The sequence below is a fragment of the Protomyctophum bolini genome (genome assembly GCF_963924005.1).
Source record: "Protomyctophum bolini genome assembly, chromosome: 11".
NCBI lineage: Eukaryota > Metazoa > Chordata > Actinopteri > Myctophiformes > Myctophidae > Protomyctophum > Protomyctophum bolini.
In genome coordinates, this window is record NC_137872.1 from 36,380,125 (window position 1) to 36,405,918 (window position 25,794).

The window sequence follows — 25,794 nt, forward strand, 5'->3', positions numbered from 1 at the left end:
AACTGCATACCATCTCATATAAAGGGGCTACTTTAGCTAGTTATGATGAATATACAGTAAGGCTTAATGTGGTTACACTTGCTTGCTTTGATGTTGAAAAGCACTTAAATGTACATGTGTGGCTGTGTGGTTACTGTCCAAGCAATGGGATAATATTAAATGTGTACTAGTTGCAAATTGTTAAGCGTGCGCTAAAAAATAGGATTGGGTTCATATTGATTTCCAGGAAGCCACTGGCCGATTAATGACCAGGATGGTATAATAATGTTACAGAATTATGGCGCCACAGAGACTGAAGGCCACACCAGAAAGAGAGTGAAACTGAATTAATTGAATAAATGGACCTGTATAGTTAGCACTTTGACTGAATTTTATAGCCTCGGATGTGTGTGTGTGTGTGTGTGTGTGTGTGTGTGTGTGTGTGTGTGTGTGTGCGTGCGTGCGTGCGTGCGTGCGTGCGTGCGTGCGTGCGTGCGCACCACAGAATGAGATAAAAATGATCAAGTATCCTTACAAATTACACATTATTATTTTGTGTTGCATTTGTTTCAAGGACAAGGATGATGGTGTTTGAAGGTGATGTGATGAAGATAAACATTCCATAAATCCTAATGAGTTTAACTCTATAGTCCAAACTGTGTACATGATGTGTGACATGTGTAATAGGACAGAGTTGGTCATGTTCACCAATACATTCCAGGCTGTTATGGGCCACGCCACAACGATATATATACTGTAAACGTTATTGTCAGGGGGCGGAAACCTAGCTCCTATCATTATATATCTCAATATTCAAACCTTTTGTGTTTTTATTCGTAAATTGATGTCATCATCAAAAGTAGCAGATTGATCCACAAGCGCAAACGTTTTTTTTTGAGCTTGTAGATCTGCTACTTTTGATGCTCTTGAATTTGAATCCTGAAATGCAACAGCTTTGGACATACAGTATATGGGCCCGGTTCCCACCCAGCAGAGACGATTTCGCAAGTCATTCCGTTTTCGTATAGACATTTTTTTTTTTTTGTAATGTACAGCAGAGAGATGATGGGAGCTGAGAGGGAAGAGAGAGAGAGGAGACCATTTGTGATAAGCCTGATTCCATGCAGGAACTGGGTGTCGTCGTCCGGGACAAGGACAACCCATAATGTATTGCTCTTTTTCCTTGCCAATTAAGTGTCAGCCAGCATATACAAGGAACATAGCCTGGCTCCGTGCCCAGAATCATTTCAGTAAGAGCAACATTGTTGAACTGAATGCCAGTAGAGAAAGAGAGACAGTATCATTTAAGCGACGCTCCCCAGAACACCGTTCTGTGTCTGAACTACACAGGCCACATCCATGCTGCGCCTTGAAGACATGTCTGTATGTCGTTTTGTTGTTGTGTGGTTCAGCGATGCTTTGCTTTGGGTTGCAGGATGAGTGTTACCATAAATGAGAGTAAATAAATGGTTATTGTTCACAGGCCGGAGTCTTGTATTTTGTCTAGCATCATTCAGGAACTGGTGCAAAGTAACTAAGTACATTTAGTTAAGTAAATAACTACCGTATTTATTTATTTTATTGTTCAGTCTTATGTCTCACACCTTCCTCTTGACAATACAACCTAGATTCTGTGTGGCTGTTTTGTCCAGAGTCTCAACATATTGTCAAGAGGAAGGTGTGAGACATAAGACTGAACAATTCAAAATAATTTACGGCTGTTATCAAAGCAAACCTAGTGGGCTTCCATAACACCTCAACAGTGCCACTGGCTGATCACCTCCATGCCACGACGCCCCATTGATGAAATTATTTGTTCAAAAGTAGCCCAGACCAAGTATTAACTGCATACATTAATATACTTGCCGTCCATGCACGTTGTACTGGCTGCTCTCCTATTGTCAAACTGCACTGACAGTGTTTGTCCTTTGTACAAGGTATTCCTGTACTTCTCATTATGTGGACATAAATAAACATCAAGTGTGTGTGTGTGTGTGTGTGTGTGTGTGTGTGCGCGCTGAGTGCAGCCCACTTCCTTGCTATCACTAGATTACCATCTCTTACTCAAACACTGTCACACTCACAACCGACATTAACACACAGAGGTGTCATTTCCTGTACGTGTCCTGAACTTGAACTTCACAGAAAAATAGAAATTCTATTCACACTTTTCCTGGGCTGTGTGTGCTCCAAGTTCCTGTCGATTTGATCCAATGAAATCCAATGAAACTGGTCAGATGACCAATGATATCCAATGAAATCAATAGGAACTGGAGCACACAACAGCCCAGGAAAAGTGTGAATAGCTCTAATATACCACTTAAAAGGCCACTTTGGTAGAGGTGTGTGTAGATTTACCTTGCCATGGTGTAACTCCAAATGTGGGCGAGAAATGAAAGCTAGAAATTGATCATTTAAATTAAAACATGCTCGTCATTGACTAAAATTGCACAGGGAAGACAAGAGGCTCAAGAGGAGCTCTTTCAGCCCATTAATGTCCAAATGCAAACAAAGCCGATTCTGACACTCACCAAACCCACTCACCGTTTGCAAATACCATGTCTTCCCAGCAGCACCACCTAGTGGATAAAACCCGTCATTGCGCTTTTATGCGTTTCTTTTTGTGACATCTGAGAGAGACCCACTCACTGGATGCTAGAAAAGACTCGAGCAATGCTCTCATCGTCTATCTATCGTCTGTCTATGAATCTAAATCTAGAAAAGGACCAAGTCTCCGTACGTGTGTGTATGTACGTCTGTAATCCACGTCATCACTCTAGAACCAGTCGCCCCTGCACCGTTGTCCAGAACCAGCACAAAAGCCCCTGGCCAAACTCTGGACAGGGCCCGGATTAGATCACACTTGATCACCCCTAGATCTCCATACAGTATAATTATGGAGCTGCCTGTTCTCACATCACAATATGTTCCGACATCTGCATAGACTCCATATTTGGGCAATTGCCTGACAAAAAAGAACTCATATATATGGGCATAAAAGGGACATAGCCATAACTGGGTGGCGCATGCATTTCCGACTTGCATCGTTCCAAGTAGGCCACTGCTCCAGTAAACCCTCCTCGTGCAGCGATTTTCAGCAAGTGCCACTATGTAAGGCCCCTTCTGTAATATCTGATGGAATGGCTTTTTGTTCAACTATTCTTTGAGGGGCTTTTGTCCTTTTGTTCCCACACGTCTCAATATTTGCCATCGACAATGAAAGGAGAAATTTGTTCAAATTTCTGCTAAATCTTGTCGCCACACGTCTCAATATTTGCCATTGACTGCATTGACAATATTGTGGTGGATAGACACACACTGAACAGTTATTAATGACATTTATAATTCACTGCGTTCCTGCCCATGTTATATATGGTTGTTCCTCTCACTTTAATGCAAGGCATAGTGTGTTACCTTAGGAGCAAAGAAACACACCTCCGAGGTGTTGACGTGGTGACAAGTTGACGTTTTATCCAGGCGACAAGTTTTGTTGTTGTTGTCTCTCTCTTCTTCTAAAATAAACGGAGTGCCACCATCGTTGGCTTTTCCAATACGAGAATAAATCTCTCTTTTCTCTCTGCCTACACCGGCACTCCTACAATATAATATTTGCCATTGACTGCATCAACTTATTTATTAGCAGTGCTAGTAAATAAGTTGATGCAGTAAGTTGTCCGTCTCTGTTCCCTGAGTGTGCAGTCCCTTCCTTGGAAGGTTTTTCTCTTCTTTGATGTCTATGCCTGCTAACTAGACTTGCACCTCCTACGGGTCTTTTTGGATGTGCAGGAGTCCCATTTGTCTCATATATATATTAGTATTAACATATCAAATGAATATGAAAAGACCCATCTGTGTTTATTTATAATTTATTTACACAAAATACACAAATACAGTGGCATTACAAATGAAGTCTTACGGTAAAATGTGGAGTGAATAGGGAGGGATAGATGACATTTAATCCGAGAAGAGTCCGCGGTGAAGAAGAGATGCATTGTGGGAGTCGTGACCGTCTCCACTGCACGGATAAAATTCCAGAAAAGAAAAGAAAATTAAAAAAAAAGAAGAAATTAGAGAAATAAGTTAAGCTTTTCTTTTCTTTGTTTTTTTGAAAAAAGGAAGGAAAAAAAGGGAAGAACCACAATGAAGTATTTAAGCATTCATCCCACACACACACATCCAGAGGATGACGCGATCATTATGAATGGATGGCATTACACACATCCAAGAAGATAAAATGCAACATTTTGGCCAAAAGGAGGCACCTCGTATTTACACAAGAAGAGTAAAAAGTACAAAAAAAGAAAAGAAAAATCACCACTAAAACCCTTTGATCTCCCCCCCTCCCCCTCCCTACAGCACTGGTTCCCAAGCACTGGGTCGGGACCCATTTGTGGGTCGCGGAGACCTTTTTATGGGGCCTTTTATTTATTTTTTGTTTCCTACATTTTGTTTTTAATTGGTATTATTTCAAAACACTTTTCTCCCCCAGTAATTCCATGAAGAATTCAATCAAAGAAAAACCTATGAAATTCCATAAATTAGAAGACAAATTTAGAAGCCAATCTACATTTGTGAGATCATGGAACTAGTTTGGATCCCGGGCCACCAAAAAATAAAATAAAACGTCCAATTTCTTTTTGGCTCTTGGGGCTAAAAAAAATGCTTGGGAACCACTACTCTACAGAACCAGGCCCTATACAGTACATGTACAGTAAACAAAAACAAAAAAAACATTCTACCACACTGAGTGACACGCCTAGCAAATATATGTCCTGAAATCTCCACTCGGGAGGAAGCGCGAAGCCTCTGTAAGTCTTTTTCCCCCCCCCCTCCTTTTTTGGTGACAGACAGGTATACAGTGGTGTCCCAGTTTTAAAGGACTGACGTCTGGACAAGTGTCTGGTGGTGGTGGTGGTGATATAAAAAGGAGGACAGGACAGGGAGGGGGGGGGGGCTGTGCTGTGTCCTGTGCATTGCCCGTATAGCACCAGTTATTAAGTCCGTGGGTTTAGTGAGAGCTACCCAACCCCACCTGTTCCCATCAATGACTTCCTTTTCAATGTTTTAAAGTTAAAAAACACCTAGGTTATGCGTCGTTGCATTAAAAAAAAATGCGGACAAAAAGACAATCCAAAATGTATCCGAGACTGCAAAACAGGCTTCATGATGGCCTTAGTGGTTAGGATGGTACGGGGTGTGGAGGGTGTGGAGGGTGGGGACACAGTCCTGTATCCGGGGAGGGAGGCCCGGCCGCAGGTTCAAACCTTTGAAAGAGAGGTTTTCCTGTCGAAGTTATCCCGGAGACAGTTTGATCCGCTCGCTATACCTGCTCATTCACCGTTGGCTAGCGATGTTGAGCCGGATGCGAAGAATGACTCTCTGAACAGGCGGTGCAGAGAGAGCGTCCGAGGAGTTGAAGTGTAGTTAGGGGGAGGCGGGAGGGAGAGAGGGAGTTCCTCAACAACTGATAATACAAAAAATTAAAAAGTCCTCTGCTTCAGTTCACGAGCTCCATCTTTGTTTGTTTTTCTTCTTCTATACACTAAGGCAGACCTACAATGCCATTTTACACACAACACACACGCACACAAAAAGAATACTAAAAAAACAGGCTAAAAAAAACCCCAAGTCCTATAATTCGTACAAAGTCTACGTTCCAGGCTTTTAATTCACAGATCTTTCTCCCATCGGCACATGACCTGAAGAGAGAGACGACGCGACTACTGCTACTGTGTTTCCATTCGGATGTCAAACACTAAAATGACTTAAGGAGTTTTGCTCGCAAGACAGACATTTAAAACAAGATGCCACCAAGGTGTGTTCCACCAATACGCCGACGACACACACACACACACACTACTGAGGCATCGAATATGTAGGCCATCAAGAGATCGCCAGAGCCACTGAAATTAGATCTCAAGTAACACACAGCACATTGGGAAGTGTCATGCCAGATCCTCATATCACCATAAAAACTTTTTTTAATAAAATAATAATAATCTGCAAAATAGCCTTTTAACTTTGAGTGGGTGGACAAAAGTGGTGGCACTTAGGGTTTGTCGCCATCTTGAATGCCAATCGCAAAATAGCGCCAATGCTAGCGAGCTAATCCTTGCTCCAGGAAACAATATTCCAATTGCGATCACTGCAAAAATCAGAAATGACCTCCGAACATCGCCGATCTGATCAACATCACGGTCAGCGCCGTATTTTCAGAGAAAACAGCCGTGGAGACCGTGGCTAATACAGAAGCTTATGTGGTTGCGTTGCGCAACAACAATACTGGCGAGGCCCTAGCAACCATGCATAGCAACCGGAGGGATTCAATAAATGGAGAAAAAAAAAAAGCTAGGCATTCTTATATCGATATAAAGCGCATTAAGACGAGCGTACTCGTCAAGAGCACCTCGCGTATTTATTTGATAGGACGAGTATACTCGTCTAAAGCATCAAATGTGTTAAGGAAAGCTAAATTAAAATGAAAACGAAACGCAAAACATTTAGCCGGTTTTCATCCCGTTCCTATTTTTCCGAGTCAATACTTTACAAATTCACATAAAACATGGGAAACACAGTTAAGTAATGCAGTGGGGGGAAAGCACAGTCCAGCCGTCCTCGCTCGCCAGAAACAGGAGGCAAAAGCCCTACCTGACTAAATGTTTTGGAAACACACGACATCCCACTTAAAAACATCCAGGAACCGTCCTCCTTGTAAACACAAAGCGTAAACCGCACCTTTCCAAACAAAGCCCATTTTATAAAAATTAAAAAAATTAAAACAGCCAACTGGGGAATTCATGGAGTGAGCGTACTGTAGGCCTTGGCTCTGCGCGTCGCCCCCATAGCTCGCTTTAAAAACAATGATGACAAAAGTAAATCATGCTCACATCGTACTAGCTTTCAAGACAATAGAAGTGACATTCTCCAGTAAAAAATAATAATAAGTCCAAACACAGACATCAAGTAAGTCAAGAGAATGCTGCGGGTAGGTACAGACAGGGTGTTAAGTTGTTGAAATCACAAAAATAAAACAAGAACGAAACAACCCCCCCGCCGCCACCCCGGGAAAAAAAAAAAGAAGGTAAGACATGAGAGAGAGAGAGAGAGAGAGAAGGAGAACAGGAATTAATGGCTCTTTGCTGGCTGGTGCCGTTCAACGTTTATTCTTTCTGGTTTATGGTCGGGCAGGTGTGTGTGTGTGTGTGTGTGTGGGGGGGGGGGGTGGTGGAGGAATAGGGGATGGGGGGGGGGGGGGCAGTGTGTGCTGGTGGTGGTGGTGGTTGAGTGAGTCAACCCCCCTTCCACCCCCTTCCTTCCCCATCATCGCGAGACCCGCTCTTCCTCTATCAAAGGGAACGAGGGCGTGGACAAAAACTCTTGTGCAGGAGTGAGAGAGTGTGTGTGTGTGTGTGTGTGTGTGTGTGTGTGTGTGTGTGTGTGTGTGTGTGTTGTTGGCGTAGCCCACCGTTACGACGATGTTGAGCCTTGGCTCAGCCGACACGGCAGCAGGTTGCTTTTCCAATTAAAATTGATTAGCCGGCACCAGTGTGGATGCTTGTGCAGTTGGTGGTTTCAGACCCGAGTCCTCTCTGTGTGTTTATGTGTGTGTGTGTGTGTGTGTGTGTGTGTGTGTGTGTGTGTTATGTGGTGCAGGCTGCGGTGTGTGGAGCCCCTCGGTTGATGATGGACAGGAGGCTCATCGCGGAGCGGCAGACTGGAGGCCGCTGGGCGTGACGCGAGACAAACCCTGAAGGACAGAGACAGACGGATGACACCAATTAAATTGAATGATTCTTTTAAAAAATAAACTACATAAACACACTCAAACACATGTTTCTGTCATCTCTAGGAGTCGTCGCTAATATAATAGAACGGCCAACGAATAGTGAAGAGCTCAAACCAGCGGTGTTGTTTATGGCAGCGAAATTTAGATTTTAGTTTTAGTCATATGGTCTCTTGAATAGCTCTCATTTAGTTTTAGTTACATTTTAGTCACATGGAATGTTTTAGCGTTAGTCTAGTTTTAGTCGACTAAATCTACATTTGATTTAGTGTACTAAAATGTATTTTGGCGGGCCTTGATGCCATCGTAATTTTACACTTGCTGAAAATAGATCTACAAGCTCACAACGCGTCGCAGTGTGATGCGTTGTGAGCTTGTAGATCTGCTATTTTCAGCATGCAACCAAGTGTAAAATGACTCGTACTGGATCTCTTGTCCACTAGTCCCTTCCTAACAGTTTAGTCTAGTTTTAATTTGTTGACAACATTGTCAATACATTTAGCTTTAGTTTTAGTCACCATAGCTTAGTTTTCATTTAGTTTTCGTCAGTGAAAAAAGGTAGTCGACGAACATCTTTCGTCTTAGTTTTAGTCGACGAAAACAACAGTGCATACTAGTGCCACCACAGGGTGAGAGTGGTTAAGGACGCTGTGCCAAAATGCAAGAGGAATGTGGTTCAGGTTCAAACGACACAATCTACTGAATCAACTGCGTCCTGGAATTCGTTTACGGGTTAGCCAGCTACAACGCACGGACAGATGGAGACCCGCCCCCGTCATAATAACAGTCACGACGGGGGGGGGGGGGGTACTCAGCTCATTGTACCCCTAGCCTTCCAGTGGCATGGCTGGGTATGCAAAACAGGCCTTAATTATTCAAACGTTATTCATGAGCCGAGCCGGGGCGTCGCCGCAAAGACAAAAGAGCGATCGTTTGTTTGTGTGCGGCGGAGTCACATTTAAAAAAAAGAATAGCAGATCTACAAGCTCGTAGCGAGGCACGCGGTGCCGCACTACGAGCTACCTTTTTTCACTGACGAAAAAACTAAATGGAAACTAAATGAAATCTAAGACTAAATATACTGACAATTTCGTCAACAAACTAGACTAGAATGTTAGGAAGGGACTAGTGGACAAGAGATCCAGCATGAGTCATTTTACACTTGGCTGAAAATAGAAAATAGATCTGCGAAGTGTAAAAATTAGGCCTTTCGACGGCATCAAGGCCCGCCAAAATACATTTTAGTCGACTACAATCTTATATTTAGTCGACTAAAGCTAGACACGAAAACACAAAAAACATTCCGGGTGACTAAAATTTAATTAAAACCATTCAAGAGACTATGACTAAAGCTAAAATCTAAATGTGCGGTCAAAAAAAACAACACCGATTGCAGTACGGGGACCCCACGTGTTCATATAGATTATGTACACTACACGTGTGTATTTATATTTCTACAATAAAATAATGGGCCGTGTTGGGCAGTGTTTGAGTTAAAATCGTTAAAGAATATATATATTCAAAGATTTGTGCCACATTTTGCATATATATATATATATATATATTCAAAGATTTGTGCCACATTTTGCATCACAAAATAGTCTACGTTTTGGTTCTGAGAGGCTACTGTAAATCCCATCAAATGGTGGACCGTCCGTGGCTCAAATAACCAATAAATAATGGGCCTTGATATGAACACCACTGTGCAATTTGATCTGGCTTTGTCTGAGATGGGGGGGGGGGGGGGGGAAGGGCAGGTACAACTTAGTCCACACGGTGGTACTGTTTCCATATTGTAAATGTAAGCTACCTTCCCTTGGCACAATGGCCATATCTTTGACACAATGACAAAGAAGATCATGCCGTGTCAAAATTCTGTCAGACACGGAAGATGTCTGAGTCTCTAACCAGTCTGGAAGTCACCTTACTTAACCACTTCAGCCACTAAGATATTTACTAACAATAAAAAGAACTAAAACTACTCCTCAATTTCTAAAATACCGTCTCACTTTTCAGGATTCAAATTCAAAAACAGAAAAAGTAGCAATAGTCTGGCAGCCAAGAGGCTTTTTTTTTTTTTTAGATTTTTTTATTTTTAATAATGTGTCAAACTAGGGGGTTTGTCATGATTCATTCCAAGCATTAGTCTTTGTGCAAAAACTAATGCTTGCAGTGGATTCAGAATCATGACAAACCCCTAGTTTGACACGTCACATACTACTTGAAGCATGTGGATTCGTGAATGTATATAGAAAATATTTTAGAAAATAAAATAAAACAATATACCAAATCTCCCATTCCATGCCCCCACCCCCCCCCCCCCCCCCCACCCCCCCAGATGTACAAGCTCAAAACGCATATCCAGAGTGTGCTGTAAGTATGAAAGAATATGCATTTAAGAGGTTTCTGTTTCTGGTTTCTGTTTCTGTACGCCACTGTATGCTATTTTAGTAAACAGCCAGATTCACCTCCTGCTTACTGGGGGGCATACTAGCGGTATTCTACCCTCCTCTCTCTCTCCACAGCCAGGCTTCACCGTGCCTGGAATAGACCCCGGCTCTAAGAATAGACGTTAACGTGAATGAGAAATCATATATGGGCCGTTCTCATATAGCTCTGAGTCGGCAGCCTCCAGAACGTTACACATGACACAGGCTGGAGAGAGAGAGCTCATGGCCAGAGGTTGGTGTTTTAACTAAGCATTGTGTTATACTTTAGCTATTGAAAAATAGCAGATCTACAAGCTCATAGCGAGCCACCGAGTGGCACGCTACGAGCTTATAGGTCTGCTATCTTTGAAAAATCTATCTTTGAAAAAAAAAAAAAAAAGTTCGCTCTGAAAGAATATACATTCAAAGATTTGTGCCGCATCTTTTTTTTTTCCCCGACGTCAGGCCTAAATGGGTTAACTCAAATCTTTGCTTCTGGGGGGGGGGGGGTCCCTGGAACAACATATTTTAATTAAGTATAATCTTGGGGGGGGGGGGGGGGGTCCTTGACATGAAAAGGTTTTAGAACGACTGACATAGAAACATGCGTTCAGAAAACTGGAAAGAAACTAGAAAACTAGAATCGTCCTTGGGTCTAAATGGGTTAATAAAGTGTCAATATAATACATTGGCTATTAGAATAATACATGAAGACGGTCGTACGGAGGGGACTCCCTAGCACAAGATATTTTCAGAGGGGCATCCACGGTCAAAAAAAATGGATCGTTGACATGGAAAGGTTTGAGAACCACTGCGCAATGCCGCAGCACGTCAGGAAGTATCCAAGACAACAAAACATTATGAGAATAATCTCACTTCCCGTTTAGTGGAACAATGGGGAGAAGTGAGACTGAACGAGCGACACAGGAGCCACCGTTTACAACCTCTGTCGATTTTAACGAGATAGAAATGATAAATTAAATAAACTAGTAAGTATTAGGCTTTTGGTGTCAGGTAGGTAGTACCCCCAAATTGATATGTATTTGGCTCAAAACAGCTTAAATAGTATAGATCTACAAGCTTTTACAACATCAAGCTTACATGAAGTGACGTGTTGTAAGCTTGTAGATCTGCCATTTCTGCTATTTTTCAAAAATGGTTTAACCAAATTCATACATACTTTAGCTATTGTTGAAAAACCCCGTGAAAATGTGGCGGAAATCTTCGAATATATATCCTTTCAACATTTTTAACTCAAATCTTTGCTTCTGGGGGAGGTCCCTGGAACAACATATTTTGAGACTGGGGTGTGTGACCAATTACATACAATTCTGGGGCTCCTTGACATGAAAGAGTCTGAGAACCACTCACATAGAAAACAGAGGTTTATTCGGTAAACCGTCATGATTTAGAAGACATTTGTAGAATCTGGTCGCAGGTCAAAATGAGTTTAAAAAGAAAAAAAAGTATGGACATTTTTCAACATGGAAACGACAAAAATAAAATTATCTCAAATAAATTGCGCTTAGACGATTATGTGATAATTGTGACATACCCCGAAGAAGGCAACCTGCTTGCCGAAACGTTTAAGCATCGTGACTACGACGACGTGCTCTTTTCTTCAAGTCAAAGAAAGGCCTATAGGCGTCACCTGGGTGACACAGGTGTGTTAATTACCTGAGAGGCGGAGATGCGCGAGTCCTGTCTCCCCGTCAGGTCAGACGAGGAGATGTTGACGGGAGCCCCGCGATGCAGACGCATGGCAACCTTCCTCTGCTCCCTCTCCAGGCCTGCATGGGGGGGGGGGGAAACAAAGAGACACACAGGCCGTGCACATTAAGGAAAAGAGAAGAGAAAGTGTGTTTTAAAAGCATTCCGTTCTGCTTTAGCTATTGAAAAATAGCAGATCTACAAGCTCATAGCACAAGCGTGTAGGTCTGCTATTTTTTTATTTATTTTTTAATCGCGGAAATGTTGCGCAAATCTTTGAATATAAATTCTATCAGAGCGAACATTTTCAACTCAAATCTTTGCTTCTGGTGGGGGGGGTCCCTGGAACAACATATTTTCAGACGGGGGTCGGCGGCCAATTACAGATAGTTTTTGGGGGTCCTTGACATGAAATATTGAGAACCGCTGACACAGAAACATGAAGTTTTTCAGAAAATTGTCATGATATAGAAAACATTTTTTGAAATTTCGATGGGTTAACAAAATATACTTTTACGTTGGGTGGACATTTACCGGCCACTTCACAGTGAACATTTATTTCATCTACAAATAGGTCTGACGGACGATTTTTTACTGTTTTACCATCAAGACACAGTACATTAAATAACAGCATGCTGCCCTGGAATCAAGACTCCGCTGGTAAACACAATGTTGGCATGCATCATGTTATTAATGTCCGTTTTTCGTGATACGTTTGCGTGCGCATGTGTGTGTGTATGCATGCATGTGTGCTCCGTACCCGTGTGCGAGGAGGGGTTGATCGGTGACGGGGCGGCTGCGTCCTGCGCCGCTCGGGGCCGCCCCGAGGCGGAGGGCCCGAGGCCCCGGCTCGCCCCCGCCGGGTTCCTACCGCCGTGTCTCAGACGCTCCTCTCTCTCCCTCCTCTCCGCGTCCTCCACCGCCCGGGTGGCGCCCTGGGCACCCTGCGCACAAACAGACATTGAACATCTTTACTTGCATTCACATTTAAATTAATTAACCCATTCTGACCTGAGATCAGATTCTAAAAATGTCTGTTTGAAAATGAGTTTTCTGAAAAAGCACACACACACACACACACGCACACGCACACGCGCTTTTCTTTAGAAGATCCCCAAGATAGCATTCCAATTCAAATTCACGATCTAGATTTGGCTGTTTTCCAACCAACCAACCAACAGCAAAAACCACGACTAAATAAATAAAATAAATAAAATAAATAAAATAAATAAAATAAATAAAATAAATAAAATAAATAAAATAAATAAAATAAAATAAATAAAATAAAATAAAATAAAATAAAATAAATAAAATAAAATAAATAAAATAAATAAAATAAATAAAATAAATAAAATAAATAAAATAAATAAAATAAATAAAATAAATAAATAAAATAAATAAAATAAATAAAATAAATAAAATAAATAAAATAAATAAAATAAATAAAATAAATAAAATAAATAAAATAAATAAAATAAATAAAATAAATAAAATAAATAAAATAAATATAAAGTCCTTTTTTTGGGACCGTGGTGTGGTGGACTCACAAACTTGAGCATGTTCCAGTCGAAGACGTAGTCGTAGGAGAAGCCCTGTCTGTGGAACAGGTTCCTGAACAGCTGCCGCAGGTACGAGTAGTCCGGCTTGTCGTCGAACCGCAGCGAGCGGCAGAAGTTCAGGTACGTAGCGAACTCCGCTGTGGTGGCGAGAGAGAGAGAGAGAGAGAGAGGTTGCTGAGTCATGTGTGTGTGTTGTATTGTGGTGTCCTCTGCTATAATTGGCAGCTGTCATATATGGCGGAGACACTGTTAAAGGGACAAAAAAATATGTTAATGACGTTTAGAAGCTTTAGAAGTTTAGGGGGTCTTTATGTGTGTAATATGTGGTTTTAGATATTTTTAGATTGTAGCAGTGCCTCTGATGTCATGGACACTGGGCTCACTTCCTTCCTGGACTACATGTTGTCTCAGTAAGACAGCTCTCCCCCCTATCCACAAGGAGGAGCAGTGCACCAAAGAAGTATGGGAATTGTAGTCCAGGAAGGTAGTGAGCCCAGTGTCCATGACATCAGAGACACTGTGCTCACTGCTACAATATAAAATAGCTAAAACCACAAATTACACACATAAAGATCTCCAGGAAAGTGTTCTAAAGCTTCTAAACGTCATTAACATATATTTTTTTTGCAAAAAGGGTGAAGTGTCCCTTTAACTTATACCCATAAGTGACATGCCTGTTGTATCATGAAAACACATGCCATGACTTTGCAGATGCAACTTGTGTGTGTGTGTGTGTGTGTGTGTGTGTGTGTGTGTGTGTGTGTGTGTGTGTGTGTGTGTGTGTGTGTGTGTGCGGGGTTTCGCATCGTGAGCAGAAACACATACATGGGTATCCCTTGCAGAGCACTTCGATGGGCGTGGACATCTTCTTCTCGCTGATGCGTTCGTACTTCTGCCTCTTGGTGGCCGCCTTGAGGCCCTGCCAGGGCAGGGAGCCCAGGTTGAAGTACATGAGCACGTAGCCCAGGGACTCCAGGTCATCTCGCCTGGACTGCTCTGTGGACGGCAACGACATGGAAAAGTCAAGATTTAACTTGTTGTGGGGGGGGAATGATGGGAGGGTCGACTATAGTCCCAACCGGGTGTCACCAGGCTTTCCGTTTCCACCACAGAGGAAAGCCTGGTATTCATTCTAACCGTGTGGTCCGGTTAAGAAAAGAAAAAGAGAAAAGAGAAGAAAAAAAAAAGAACGTGTTCCGGTGGTTGTTTTTGTTCCCCCCACATAAAGCAAATCAATTAGTTTAGTTTCACTAGTTGAGATTAGCTCCGAGTCTGAAGAGAAAATGGCCGGATGCCGGTATATATTTTACACCAGAACATACAAAACACAGCCACCCATTGCTGTGTGTTTGAGTTTGTGCACGCTTTTCCCGACAGCGCGGGGACAATGTGAAAATGCGATGGTCTGACATGCGCGCGTGTGTGTTTTCTCACCACTTGACAAAAAGCCATAGGGCATGGGCGGCAGGATAGTTTTATCTCCTCCACATTGCACACGTTAGCGGGCTAGCTAGCTAGCTGGCTACATAACGTAAACAGACAGCGGGTGCGCGTCCACTTCCAAGCCAACCTAAGGACAACGTGGCCAATGAATATGAAAAGCTACGATTTTTAGGTTTGTGAAATCTACAAGGCGCGAGCGAACGGCATCGTTACAACGGACGGCACCTCTGGCCAGCTGGATAGTACCTCCATAAACAGACCGTGTATAATTGCATTCATAATCACACAGTTGTATGAGGAATGGAAAAATAACGTGAGGCCCAAAAAAAAAACATATAAAAAGAAAGAAAACGGCTTGTGGGAAACTCTACTTTAACACCAGGTAGAAAAGGGGGTCATGGCGTGTGTGTGTGCGTGCGTGCGTTACCTATTCCCAGGTGTGTGTTGATGGAGGCGTAGCGGGCCGTCCCCGTGAGGTTCTTGTTCTCGCGGTAGGGGATGTGCTGGTGCGTGCGGGCGTCCCGGTACTTCTTGGCCAGGCCAAAGTCGATGATGTAGACGAGGTTGCCCTTCTTGCCGAGGCCCATCAGGAAGTTGTCCGGCTTCACGTCTCTGTGGATGAAGTTCTTGGAGTGGATGTACTCGATGCGGCTGATCTGGACGGCCCCGGGGAACAGAACAGCGTTGCCATTAGCCAGTGGATCTTTCAACCTTTTTTCATAATATATGCATATATATATTGAGCATTTGAGCCACCATTTGATGAGATTTAGCCTCTCTGACCAAAAACTCAAGAATATTTTGTTGTCGTTTGGATTTAGTATTTTGTCCACAATTCCATGCTGTATTGATGTGGCGCCATAGGTGAGATAAGGTCGATCAAAATGACAATTATTTTACATGCTCTAATTGTGCAGACTTATTGTAAATCAATAGCCTAATGCAGGTATTTAATGATAATTTAACTTGAGATGAAACCAAATGGACCCTTCAGGGTCCATTTGGTTTCATTTTACACTCAAGAAAGAGTCAAGAGTTAAAGATCTAAGGGTCCATTATGTTAACAACTTTTTAGCTGGGGACCTCAAGGACCACTCGTGGTCCCCAGACCACCGGTTGAAAACCACTGCCATTATAGCATTTGTTCAGCAGTTACTTTAAGCAACTATTGGTCATTTCCTTAGCGATTATTCCATTATGAATGTATTGCTATTCAAATCTATTCAATGTTTCATAACTCTAAGAATATGACCTCCACAGGGCAAAAAAAAAAAAAAGCATCTAAAGAATCAAACTCGACGACAGAATTTGAACACGTGAATTCTGAAGAAAAGAACATTGAAAACTATAAACGGTGTGCCGTTGGGATGGAAAACAAAAGAAAAACACGTTCTAGTCCACTGCGTGATGAAAGAGGCGATAGTTTAGACCAGCACAAAGCCCTGGAGTTAGGAAGCCCACCCACCCTAGAACCCCGTTCGCTGCCACCGTGGGCAAGAATGCTCGCTTCGGGGGTGACGGGACAATGTTGGCTCTGTGTTCCCGTTATGTAAAGTGTGTCGAGACAACGTGGGGTTGTGATTTGGGCACAACAATAACATTGAATGGGCTCTAATATGCACACACGCCATTTTGGAAAAAGAAGGGCGTTGAGAGAGGCGTTACCGGCCGATACCAATTAGGGATGACGACCAAAAGGAAAGATTGTATTAACCGGTTACCGCCAGGACTTGCCGGCTAATTAACCGTTAGCCGTTAAGAAAAGAAAAGCGCTGTTTTGCGCATTAAAAATAGACAAATACACCGTTTACACGCGGCCTGCTGTCAATCAGTGCACTAGTGCGTAGGCTACAGTCTTCTATACGCACATATGTATCGCGGACCGATCAGGAAGGATTAGAGAGAGAGAAAGACAGAAAGACGTGTTAGAGAGAGCGTCTCTCTAACGCGCGAGAGAGAGAACGTCTGAGAGAGAGAGAGAGAGAGAGGGGGGGGTCCCGTTAGCAACAAGCTAACAGCATACCGGTACGTTCGTTCTATGATCCATAAAACGACAGATCTGCCGTTTAAGGAACCAACGTTCGTTGCATGAAGGGCAGATCTGCGGGCGCGCAATGCTGTGTGTGTTCGTCTTTTTTTCTTTTCCCCTCCTGCTTCCACAGTCCACTAGTACTACATGCAGTTGCTTTGGTGTTTTTGTTTTGGGAGAAGTAAGTCACGGCACATGCGTGGTTGCACTGACAGTAAAGGTGGAAAGAGGGGGGGTGTGTGTGTGTGTGTGTGTGTGTGTGTGTGTGTGCTTGGTGCTTTGGCCGCGGTGCCCGCTCTCGGCGCTTCAAAATAAAATATATATTTTTTTTATCGGTGAACCATTAGCCGTTAGTGTTGTCGGTAAACAAATTAATTAACGGCTAACGGCTATCGGTTGGACACCCCTAATACCAATTAAGGCTCGGCTCCATTCTGGTCAAACGAGAGTCAAGGTGCTGCTATTGGGCATGTTGGATCACTGGAACCAAATAGGCTTCCATTTCTACACTCTCAGCGTCATGGGGCTCCTTGAAATTAAAAGGTTTGAGAACCACTGCACACTAAATGAAGACCTATAGCTAAGCCCCTCCCCAAACTGCTCCCCGGACCCACCACTTTGAGAGTCACTGTCCCAAGTATTGTTTAAATGACACACTGCTATCGTAGTGGTGCTTCGTATCGACCGATACGCAACTTATTATTTTTACATCTCTGTTTACAACAGAGTCAAGTGTTTAACCCATTTGGGGGCGGGAACCCCTTTTGGCGTTAGCATTACGTTATGCTTTAGCTATTGAAAAAAATAGCAAGCTCATACGAGCTTGTAGGTCTGCTATTTTTGAAAAAAATCGAAGAACGACTGACATTATAGAAACGCAGCTTTTTCAGAAAACTGTCGGGATGCAGAAGACATTTTTTTTTAGAATCTGATCTCAGGTCAGAATGGGTGGCCTATATATAAAACAGGGTCGTATATACGTACCATCTGGTCGGCCAACAGCAGCACCGTCTTGAGGCTGAACTTGCGGGAGCAGAAGTTGAACAGGTCCTCCAGGCTGGGCCCCAGCAGCTCCATCACCATCACGTTGTAGTCGCCCTCGGCGCCACACCACTTGATGGTCGGGATGCCCACTGAGAAGGAAGGAAGGAAAGGTTCAGGTTCATTTAGTAGTTTGTTTCCACCGAGGGGCGATTTGTTGTATACAGCAAAGCGTCGTAACATGGCAGACAACATAAAAATTACAGTAAAGGCACATGGTACACATGAAAACAATAAAACAGAAGTTATCAGTGTAGCACTGGAATTCATTATCACTTGCAAGAACAGTTGTATATTACAAATCACACCCGTGTGAACTGAGTGGTGCAACTCCCCTCTCTCTCCCCCCCCCCCCCCCCCCCCCACTGAAAAAAACTAAACTGGAAACTACATGAACACTAAGCTGACGATGACTAAAGCTGAGACTAAATATATTGACAATTTCGTCGACAAATAAAAACTAGACTAAAATGTTAGGAAAGGGACTAGTGGACAAGAGATACAGTACAGCAGATATTTTCATTTAGGAAGTGTAAAAATCAGTCATTACGACGGCATCAAGGCCCGCCAAAATACATTCTAGTCGACTAAATCAACTGTAGATTTAGTCTACTAAAGTCTTATGACATTTAGTCGACTGAAACTAGACTAAACGCTTGTAGGTCTGCTATTTTTTTTTTTTATCGTGAAAATGTGACACAAATCTTTGAATATATTCTTTCAGAGTGAACGTTTTTAACTCAAATCTGTGCTTCTGGGGGGTCCCTGGAACAACATATTTTCAGATGGGGGGGTCGGCGGCCAAATACAGATAATTCTTGGGGTCCTTGACATGAAAAAGGTTGAGCACCAACTGACACACGGAAACATGAGGTTTTTCTGAAAACTGTCACGATTTAGAAGACACTTTGTAGAATCGTCCTCAGGTCGAAATGGGTTAACCCATTCTGACCGGGAACCCATTTTGGTGTCGGCATCATGTTATGCTTTAGCTATTGAAAAATAGCAGATCTACAAGCTCATAGCGCGCCACCGAGTGGCGCGCTACGAGCTTGTAGGTCTGCTATTTTTGAAAAATCGAAGAACGACTGACATTTTTTAGAATCTGATCTCAGGTCAGAATGGGTTAATCAGACCAGTGTGTGTCCAGTGGAAACCTCGTATGAATCTGATCTCAGGTCAGAATGGGTTAATGGAATCAAACCCGCAAGCGCAAGGTCCGCGCAGTGGGTGGGCAGGCACTTCAACCACTGCACCACCCGAGCACCATCATCATGAAAGACAAACGTGAATGGAAACGTTTGATCATTACAGATGGTGGACGGACGCCCCCCACACACACACACACACACACACACACACAAAGGCAAATTATATTAAAAAAAAGGCCGGCAGCCACAACAGGACAGTTGTTCCAGTAGTTAGCAGCACCTGTGGTAGCTGCGCTGCCGATTTACACGAACGGAGAGGAGGCCATCTGGCATTTCCTGTTCCTCTACAGGCGCTGCATGTACTACACTACACTACACACATCATTGTGCTGTCTGTCTGTCTGTCTGTCTGTGCACTGCTGTGTGGACCAAAGGAAAAACGCACAGCCAAATATATCTCCCCCTAGCCTGGTTCAGTCTGCACGCTCTGGCTAATCCTGCCCCGTTACACACACACACACACACACACACGCACAGTTAATTATACCCACACATGCATTCATATTCTCTCACACACACACACACACACACACACACACACACACACACACACAGCTGGCACTTGCACAAATATACTCTGAAACAGACAAATTGTCCGCTCAGTCAGTGCATCGAGAAGAGAAACGGTGTTTATTTTTAGAGTCTGTGGGTCCAGCGTAGAGACTGTGGGCCAAATACGGCTGCATGCGCAACCAAATGTGATCACAAGCGGCAACAAGGTGCAGCAGCTGCTCGATGCTATTTAAAGGCGGCAATTTTTTTCATTTTTATTATTATTTTTGTTTCGCATAATCATTCTCTGTTGTGCATGCCCAGAGTTTTCCCATCATTGACCTCATATTACTGTATTTAACCCATCGAGACCCGAGACCAGATTCTACTAAATGTCAGTTTTCTGAAAAACCCATGTTTCTATAATATCAGTGGTACTCAAAACTATTTCATGTCAAGGACCTCAAAGATTATATGTAATTGGCCGCCGATCTTTATCTGAAAATATATTGTTCCAGGGACCCCCCCCCCCCCCGCCCCCAGAATAAAATAAGAGTTAAAAACATTTGCTCAATTATTTGTTTATGTGTCCAATATTTGATTAATGTCTATTATGTATATTTGTATGTGCCTTTTTATTTCATATGGTACAAGATACCGGGGTTGTGGCTCTTTCAGAGCATTTTTTTTACCAGCGGCTTATTTCTAAAGCTGCTGGTCAATGAAAGCCCATGCAAACTAGACGACAGATAAACATGCTAGTCTGTCTAAGCGGTCACGCGAGTGACGCCGCCGCCCTGATGCCTCAGAATTCTTTAGGCTAACTAATTGCAGCGTAACAGCACAGCGCAGCGCAGCAAAACAGTGCGGAGACCTGCGTGAGAGCAGAGAAGCACACGCGCCGATTTAATGGGCGACAGTAACACATTCGAGTCTCGAGTCGAGTCAGTGTAACCGCGGACCCCCACGCAGACTACCGCGAGCATACCATAAAGCATGAACGGCATACAGCAAAGTAGAAAAATACAGAAAAACAATATAACGTTGTCTTGAATCACTAATCAAGGTACAACTGGGAGGCAGCATAGGCTATACAATGATGCAATCGCAACTCTCAGCGCTGCTAGTGCAGTGAGACACACACACACACACACACACACAGGGAAGTGGGAACAATTACAAACAACACAGGTCAACGTGATTATCAGCTGCTGTCAACTAGCGGTAAGTGGACGTACAGGATGAGGGCTGAATGATTGACGAGGCTGATTGGAAGGCTGTGAAACAATGCAATACTACTACTACTACAAATAATAATTACCTTTGTTTGGGTTTTTGTTGGCCCCTGGAGGCTCGAGGCCCGTTTCAATTGAAACATAATGATATTATATAAGGCCGCCACTAGGCTGTTTTCTGGCCCCCCCAATGTCGCAACTCTGTCTATATACTGTATGTATGCATGTATGGCTCTGGTTCAAACCATGTGACCTGCAGTTAAATAAAAAAAAGGTGGAATGAATTACCGAGTGCCTTGTGGTGACCCCGCCCCCTTGACACACTTTATTTTATGCGTGTGTGCGCTTTATTGATCCACTCACGCAGCATAGAGGCACTTCTTTAATTAGCTGAGTAATAGGACGGACACACACACACAGTCACACACACACACACACGGCGGCTAATTTTATAAATGGCATTTTTTACCTTGACATTTTTAACGCCCAAGTTATACGTGTAGGTGGTGTAGTTATTCTTAAAATAGCCCAATCTACGAGCTCTCAACTAAGGCGTCAAGGGGAAGGCAACTCACACGCTGCAAGCCTGGAAACCTGCTATTTTCTGTGCATAATAATTAATAAATCAGGCATAATGACTCTAAAGGCATTCCTATAGCACACACACACCCCTACCTCAACCCATCCTATAGCCCACACTCCTACCTCAACCCTTTCTTTACGAGTGTCGCTTCCCCTGAACATTTTCACACCTGCACCGTCTAATGCAGTGGAAATGTGTTTAGAGTTGCAGTTGCATTGGTCATTGTAAGCAGTACCAACCCCCCCCCCCCCAGCCTGAATAATAATAAGCCCATTGTGTGACCTGCCATCTCCTATAGTGTAGGTGTTAACCCATTTAGGCCTGATGTCGAAAATAGCAGACCTACGAGCTACGAGCGAGCGAACATGATGCTTTGAAACAGGGGTTTTCAACTGATTATGAACCAGGGACCACCACCCTGACTGAGAATCAACCTGGGGACCATTGTTGTGTTGGGAGGAGGGGGATATGGTCGTGGTGTGGGGGAAAGAAACCTTCCATATTAAACTCATGTTGCTGTTCATTGTAACTTATTCTATGACTCAGTAAGCAGACACTTACGATTGATTATGGGCACATTTCCTTATAATGGTGACTCATCCAGGTAATCCGGTACGGTTTCCCTTGAGATTCTAACTCACTTTTCTGTGGAAGTTCTTGACCTCCGACTACCCAGTAACTGACAACATCGACGCGTCATCATTTGTCACCAGATCATTTACTGCATCGTTTCTCAACTTGTGGTCAATACAATAAATTAAAATATGAATCTTCACTTTCCTACATTACTAAATGCATGGTCAGGGACCACATGCAACACTTTCACAGACCACCAGTGGTCCACGGACCACCTGTTGAAAACCCATGCTTTAAAAACACCAAAAGGGGGGTTCCCGCCCAAAATGGGTTAAGCAACGTGCGCTTGACGTCATTAACATAGCGTCCCCCCCACCCCCCCCCCAAAGATAAAATCACCAATGAAACACTGGTTTAGTGTTCCGGGAATCAAAACGCATTACTGTACATCACATATACATTGTGGCACACTTGAATCTGCAGTTGGAAAACCAAGGCAAAAGTTATGAGTGAACGAAGCATGTGCAATGTGTCTAATAATAATAATAATTGATTCTAAAGCGTTACAACCAAGTCTCTTTATTCCCGTATAAAACATTCGAAAACAAATCACGGTGCCGTGCGTTTGTGTCAAATAAAATGTTAATCTTTCGGGGGGGCCTGGGCCGTGGCTCAGCGGTCCAGGCACCTTCGCTGGTATAATCCAGTCTGACAGTGTGCCGCGGGTTCGATTCCCGATCCCGACGGCCTTTACTGCATGTCTCCCCCCCCCACCCCCCCCATCTCTCTCCCCATTCCACGTCAGCCTACTGTCTTGTCCCTCCATAAAAAATATAAAATAAAAGGGCGAAAGCCAGAAAAAACATTAAAAAAAAAGACTTTCCAAAAAAACGTTGCCCTGCGTGAAGAAAGACGTTTCCATTCCAATGCACGATATTGAGTGTTCCACTTTTGATACATACTAGTGTATATACCGCCGACCGGTATATGTATTTCTATCAGCCAGTTAGGCTGTGCAGTGCACTTATACAGTACCACGCGACTAACACAGGCAACTAACAGTAACTAGAGAAAGCACTCCCATAGATGCACTGTTCTCCGTCGGGGCTTGAAATATGACCCACATATATAAGTGCTTAAAAATAATGTTGACCTTGCACTGACTTGTGACCTTGACCGCTCCATCGATTTGAAAACGACCGCTGCGACACAAAATGTGCTGCCCCCGTCAGTAAAAAAAGGGACGTAAATGTCGGAACGGCTATATTACCGCCATGCAATAAAAGGGAGAGAGTGACCTACATATTATCACACTTTCCATACCCATCTCAAACAATGGCTTAAGACAAAGCAGAACTCGGGTCATTTATTACCAGACATGTTGTACAATGCATTTTTTTTTTTCTTCCTCTTTCTTTCCATTTCTTTTTTTATATTGCATATATAGTGGCTGTGTCACCTGACCTCAGAAAAATCACATTTAATTTTCAGTCTGAAAAAAAACAAAACAAAAAAAGGCAGATCCTATTTGATTACTATTATTTTTTTGGCACAGAAAATATTACAGACCTGTGCCAACCTGTATGTATTTTTTTTTTTTTTTACATCAACGTGCGCAGGTAGTAAGTAAGTACATTTTTATTTATAAACCACCTTTCTTAACAAGGTTACAAAGTGCTGTACAATGAACACAGTAAAAATCTATCAAAAATTTTAAACAGGACAGTACAACAAGCAATTAAGAACGACACAATCAAGGTCAAGTAACATCAGGTGCGATTTGTCGATGTACGCACACAATGCTGGTTAACGCCTTGGTGAACCTGGTGTGCAGTACTACAGCGCTCCAAGTATACATGCCGACTGCAGAGTGCAGGTCTGTGTGCCGGCATGCATGTTCTAATAATAATCTCTGACAACGTTATAACATCAAACAAAAAAAAAAAGCGTTCTCCGTGTATCCGTCTTCTCTCTCTCTGTGGCTCAGTCTGTCCATCTGTGTATTTCAGTACGTGTGTGGGGAGAAAAAAAAAGATGCTGCGTGTCGTTGCGATATCACGTCAACGTCGTGGGTTTACTATTGAAAAATAGCAGATCTACTAATAGATCTAATAGGTCTGCTACTTTTGAAAAATCGAAGAACGACTGACTTTTTTTTAAAGAATCTGATCTCAGGTCAGAATGGGTTATAATCAGACCAGTGTGTGTCCAGTGGAAACCTCGTATGAATCTGATCTCAGGTCGGAATGGGTTAATGATACAGCGTGTGGTGCGACAGCGCGCTCGAGCAAAAGGAATCTGGGGCTATATAGAATAAAGACACGAGGATTTGTCAGTGACGTCACGTCGCTTGGAAATGCAACGAGAAGTCAAATGGAAGAAGAAGAAGAAGGCACTATACTGGCTCATTTTACGTTTACTATGACGCAGATATCAACTCTGAGGCGCTCCGGTGCTTCATTCCGTTCAATTCTGTAAGCAGAGGCAGCCCCGATCTCACCCAAACCCGGTGAAATAGCACCGATTGGCAATTCCGTACATACAAGAAAAAAAACCCCAAAAATCCATACATATTGCACGACTGCCGTTTTGAGGCGTGGCGCCTTCCACTAGTATTTGCATGTACGGAATTGACGAGCCGTGATATTTCACAGTGTTTTGGGTGAGTTCGGGGCTTAAGCAATATTACACGAGAGGGTGACGCTTGCGGAACTCGACTTCGTCTCGTTCCCCTACCGCATCACTGTCGTGGCAATAATCACGTTAAACCACACCCTCGAGTGCAATATTGCAATTCTACAACAGTTACCCTTAAAACTAAGAAAATCGCTGAAAAGAAGAAAAAATATATATCTTTAATTACAGATGTAGTCACTACGACCACAACTGTCCAAAGAGTCCAAAGATGACAATTATTCAAAGCATATAGTATAGTGTCATGTTTCAGTTTTAGGCACGGGCCATAGCAGCGACTATGTGAAGCTCAGAGGGAACCGAGGCTTTTGCAGTGGCAGCTCCCAAGCTCTGGAATGAGCTGCCTCTGCACATAAGACAAGCCCCCCCACTCTGCAGGTGTTTAAATCACGCCTCAAGACGTATTTTTATTCTTTGGCTTTTCCAAGCATAGTATGAGCTGTTTCTGATGTTGAAAGTGACACTGTGGAATGCACTTCCCATTGCAGTCAGAACTGCAGCATCACTCCCAATCTTCCGCCGTAGTTTGAAAACCCACCTTTCAGACTCCATCATGGCCCATAGCACTTACCCCACCCCCTTAGATAGCAATTCTGTAGACTTAGATAGCATTTGATACAGACTTATAGCATGTTATGTAAACAGCATAAGTGCATTGTATGTAGTCATAGCACGTCATAGTACATAATGTATATCATAGTAGTATAGATGTATAGCTTATTTCATTATAGATATTCCACTGTTACTTTCTTAGCTTACACATGTTTCATGATAAATGTTTTTATGTGATGTATTCCCCATGCTTTTTGTTCTTGCTTAATGTAAGTCGCTCTGGATTAAGAGCGTCTGCTAAATGCATAAATTGTAAATTGTAAATTGTGTACGGTATGTTGTAAGTTGTGATTTTTATTATTTTATTGTAAAGCACTTTGGTACAACTTGTTATTTAAATGTGCTATAGAAATAAAGATGGTATGGGTAATGGTATGTAAAGTATCACTCTCGCCAAAAAGCTGGCATATTTCTTACC

The 25,794-nt window shown here is 43.0% G+C and overlaps 1 protein-coding gene across 1 annotated transcript in view; it reads right to left on the reverse strand.

The window, feature by feature from the left end:
- Positions 1–3,829: 3,829 nt before the first annotated feature.
- Positions 3,830–25,794, reverse strand: part of LOC308324693 (casein kinase I-like) — a 39,321-nt gene continuing 17,356 nt past the window's right edge. The window contains exons 3-9 of the mRNA XM_080776911.1: positions 17,917–18,065; positions 15,331–15,559; positions 14,286–14,456; positions 13,449–13,597; positions 12,662–12,845; positions 11,869–11,981; positions 3,830–7,726 (exon numbers count right to left, since the gene is read on the reverse strand). Coding sequence (XP_080633037.1) covers positions 7,676–7,726; positions 11,869–11,981; positions 12,662–12,845; positions 13,449–13,597; positions 14,286–14,456; positions 15,331–15,559; positions 17,917–18,065 — 1,046 coding nt within the window. The 3' untranslated portion in view covers positions 3,830–7,675. The remainder of the gene's footprint in view (positions 7,727–11,868; positions 11,982–12,661; positions 12,846–13,448; positions 13,598–14,285; positions 14,457–15,330; positions 15,560–17,916; positions 18,066–25,794) is intronic.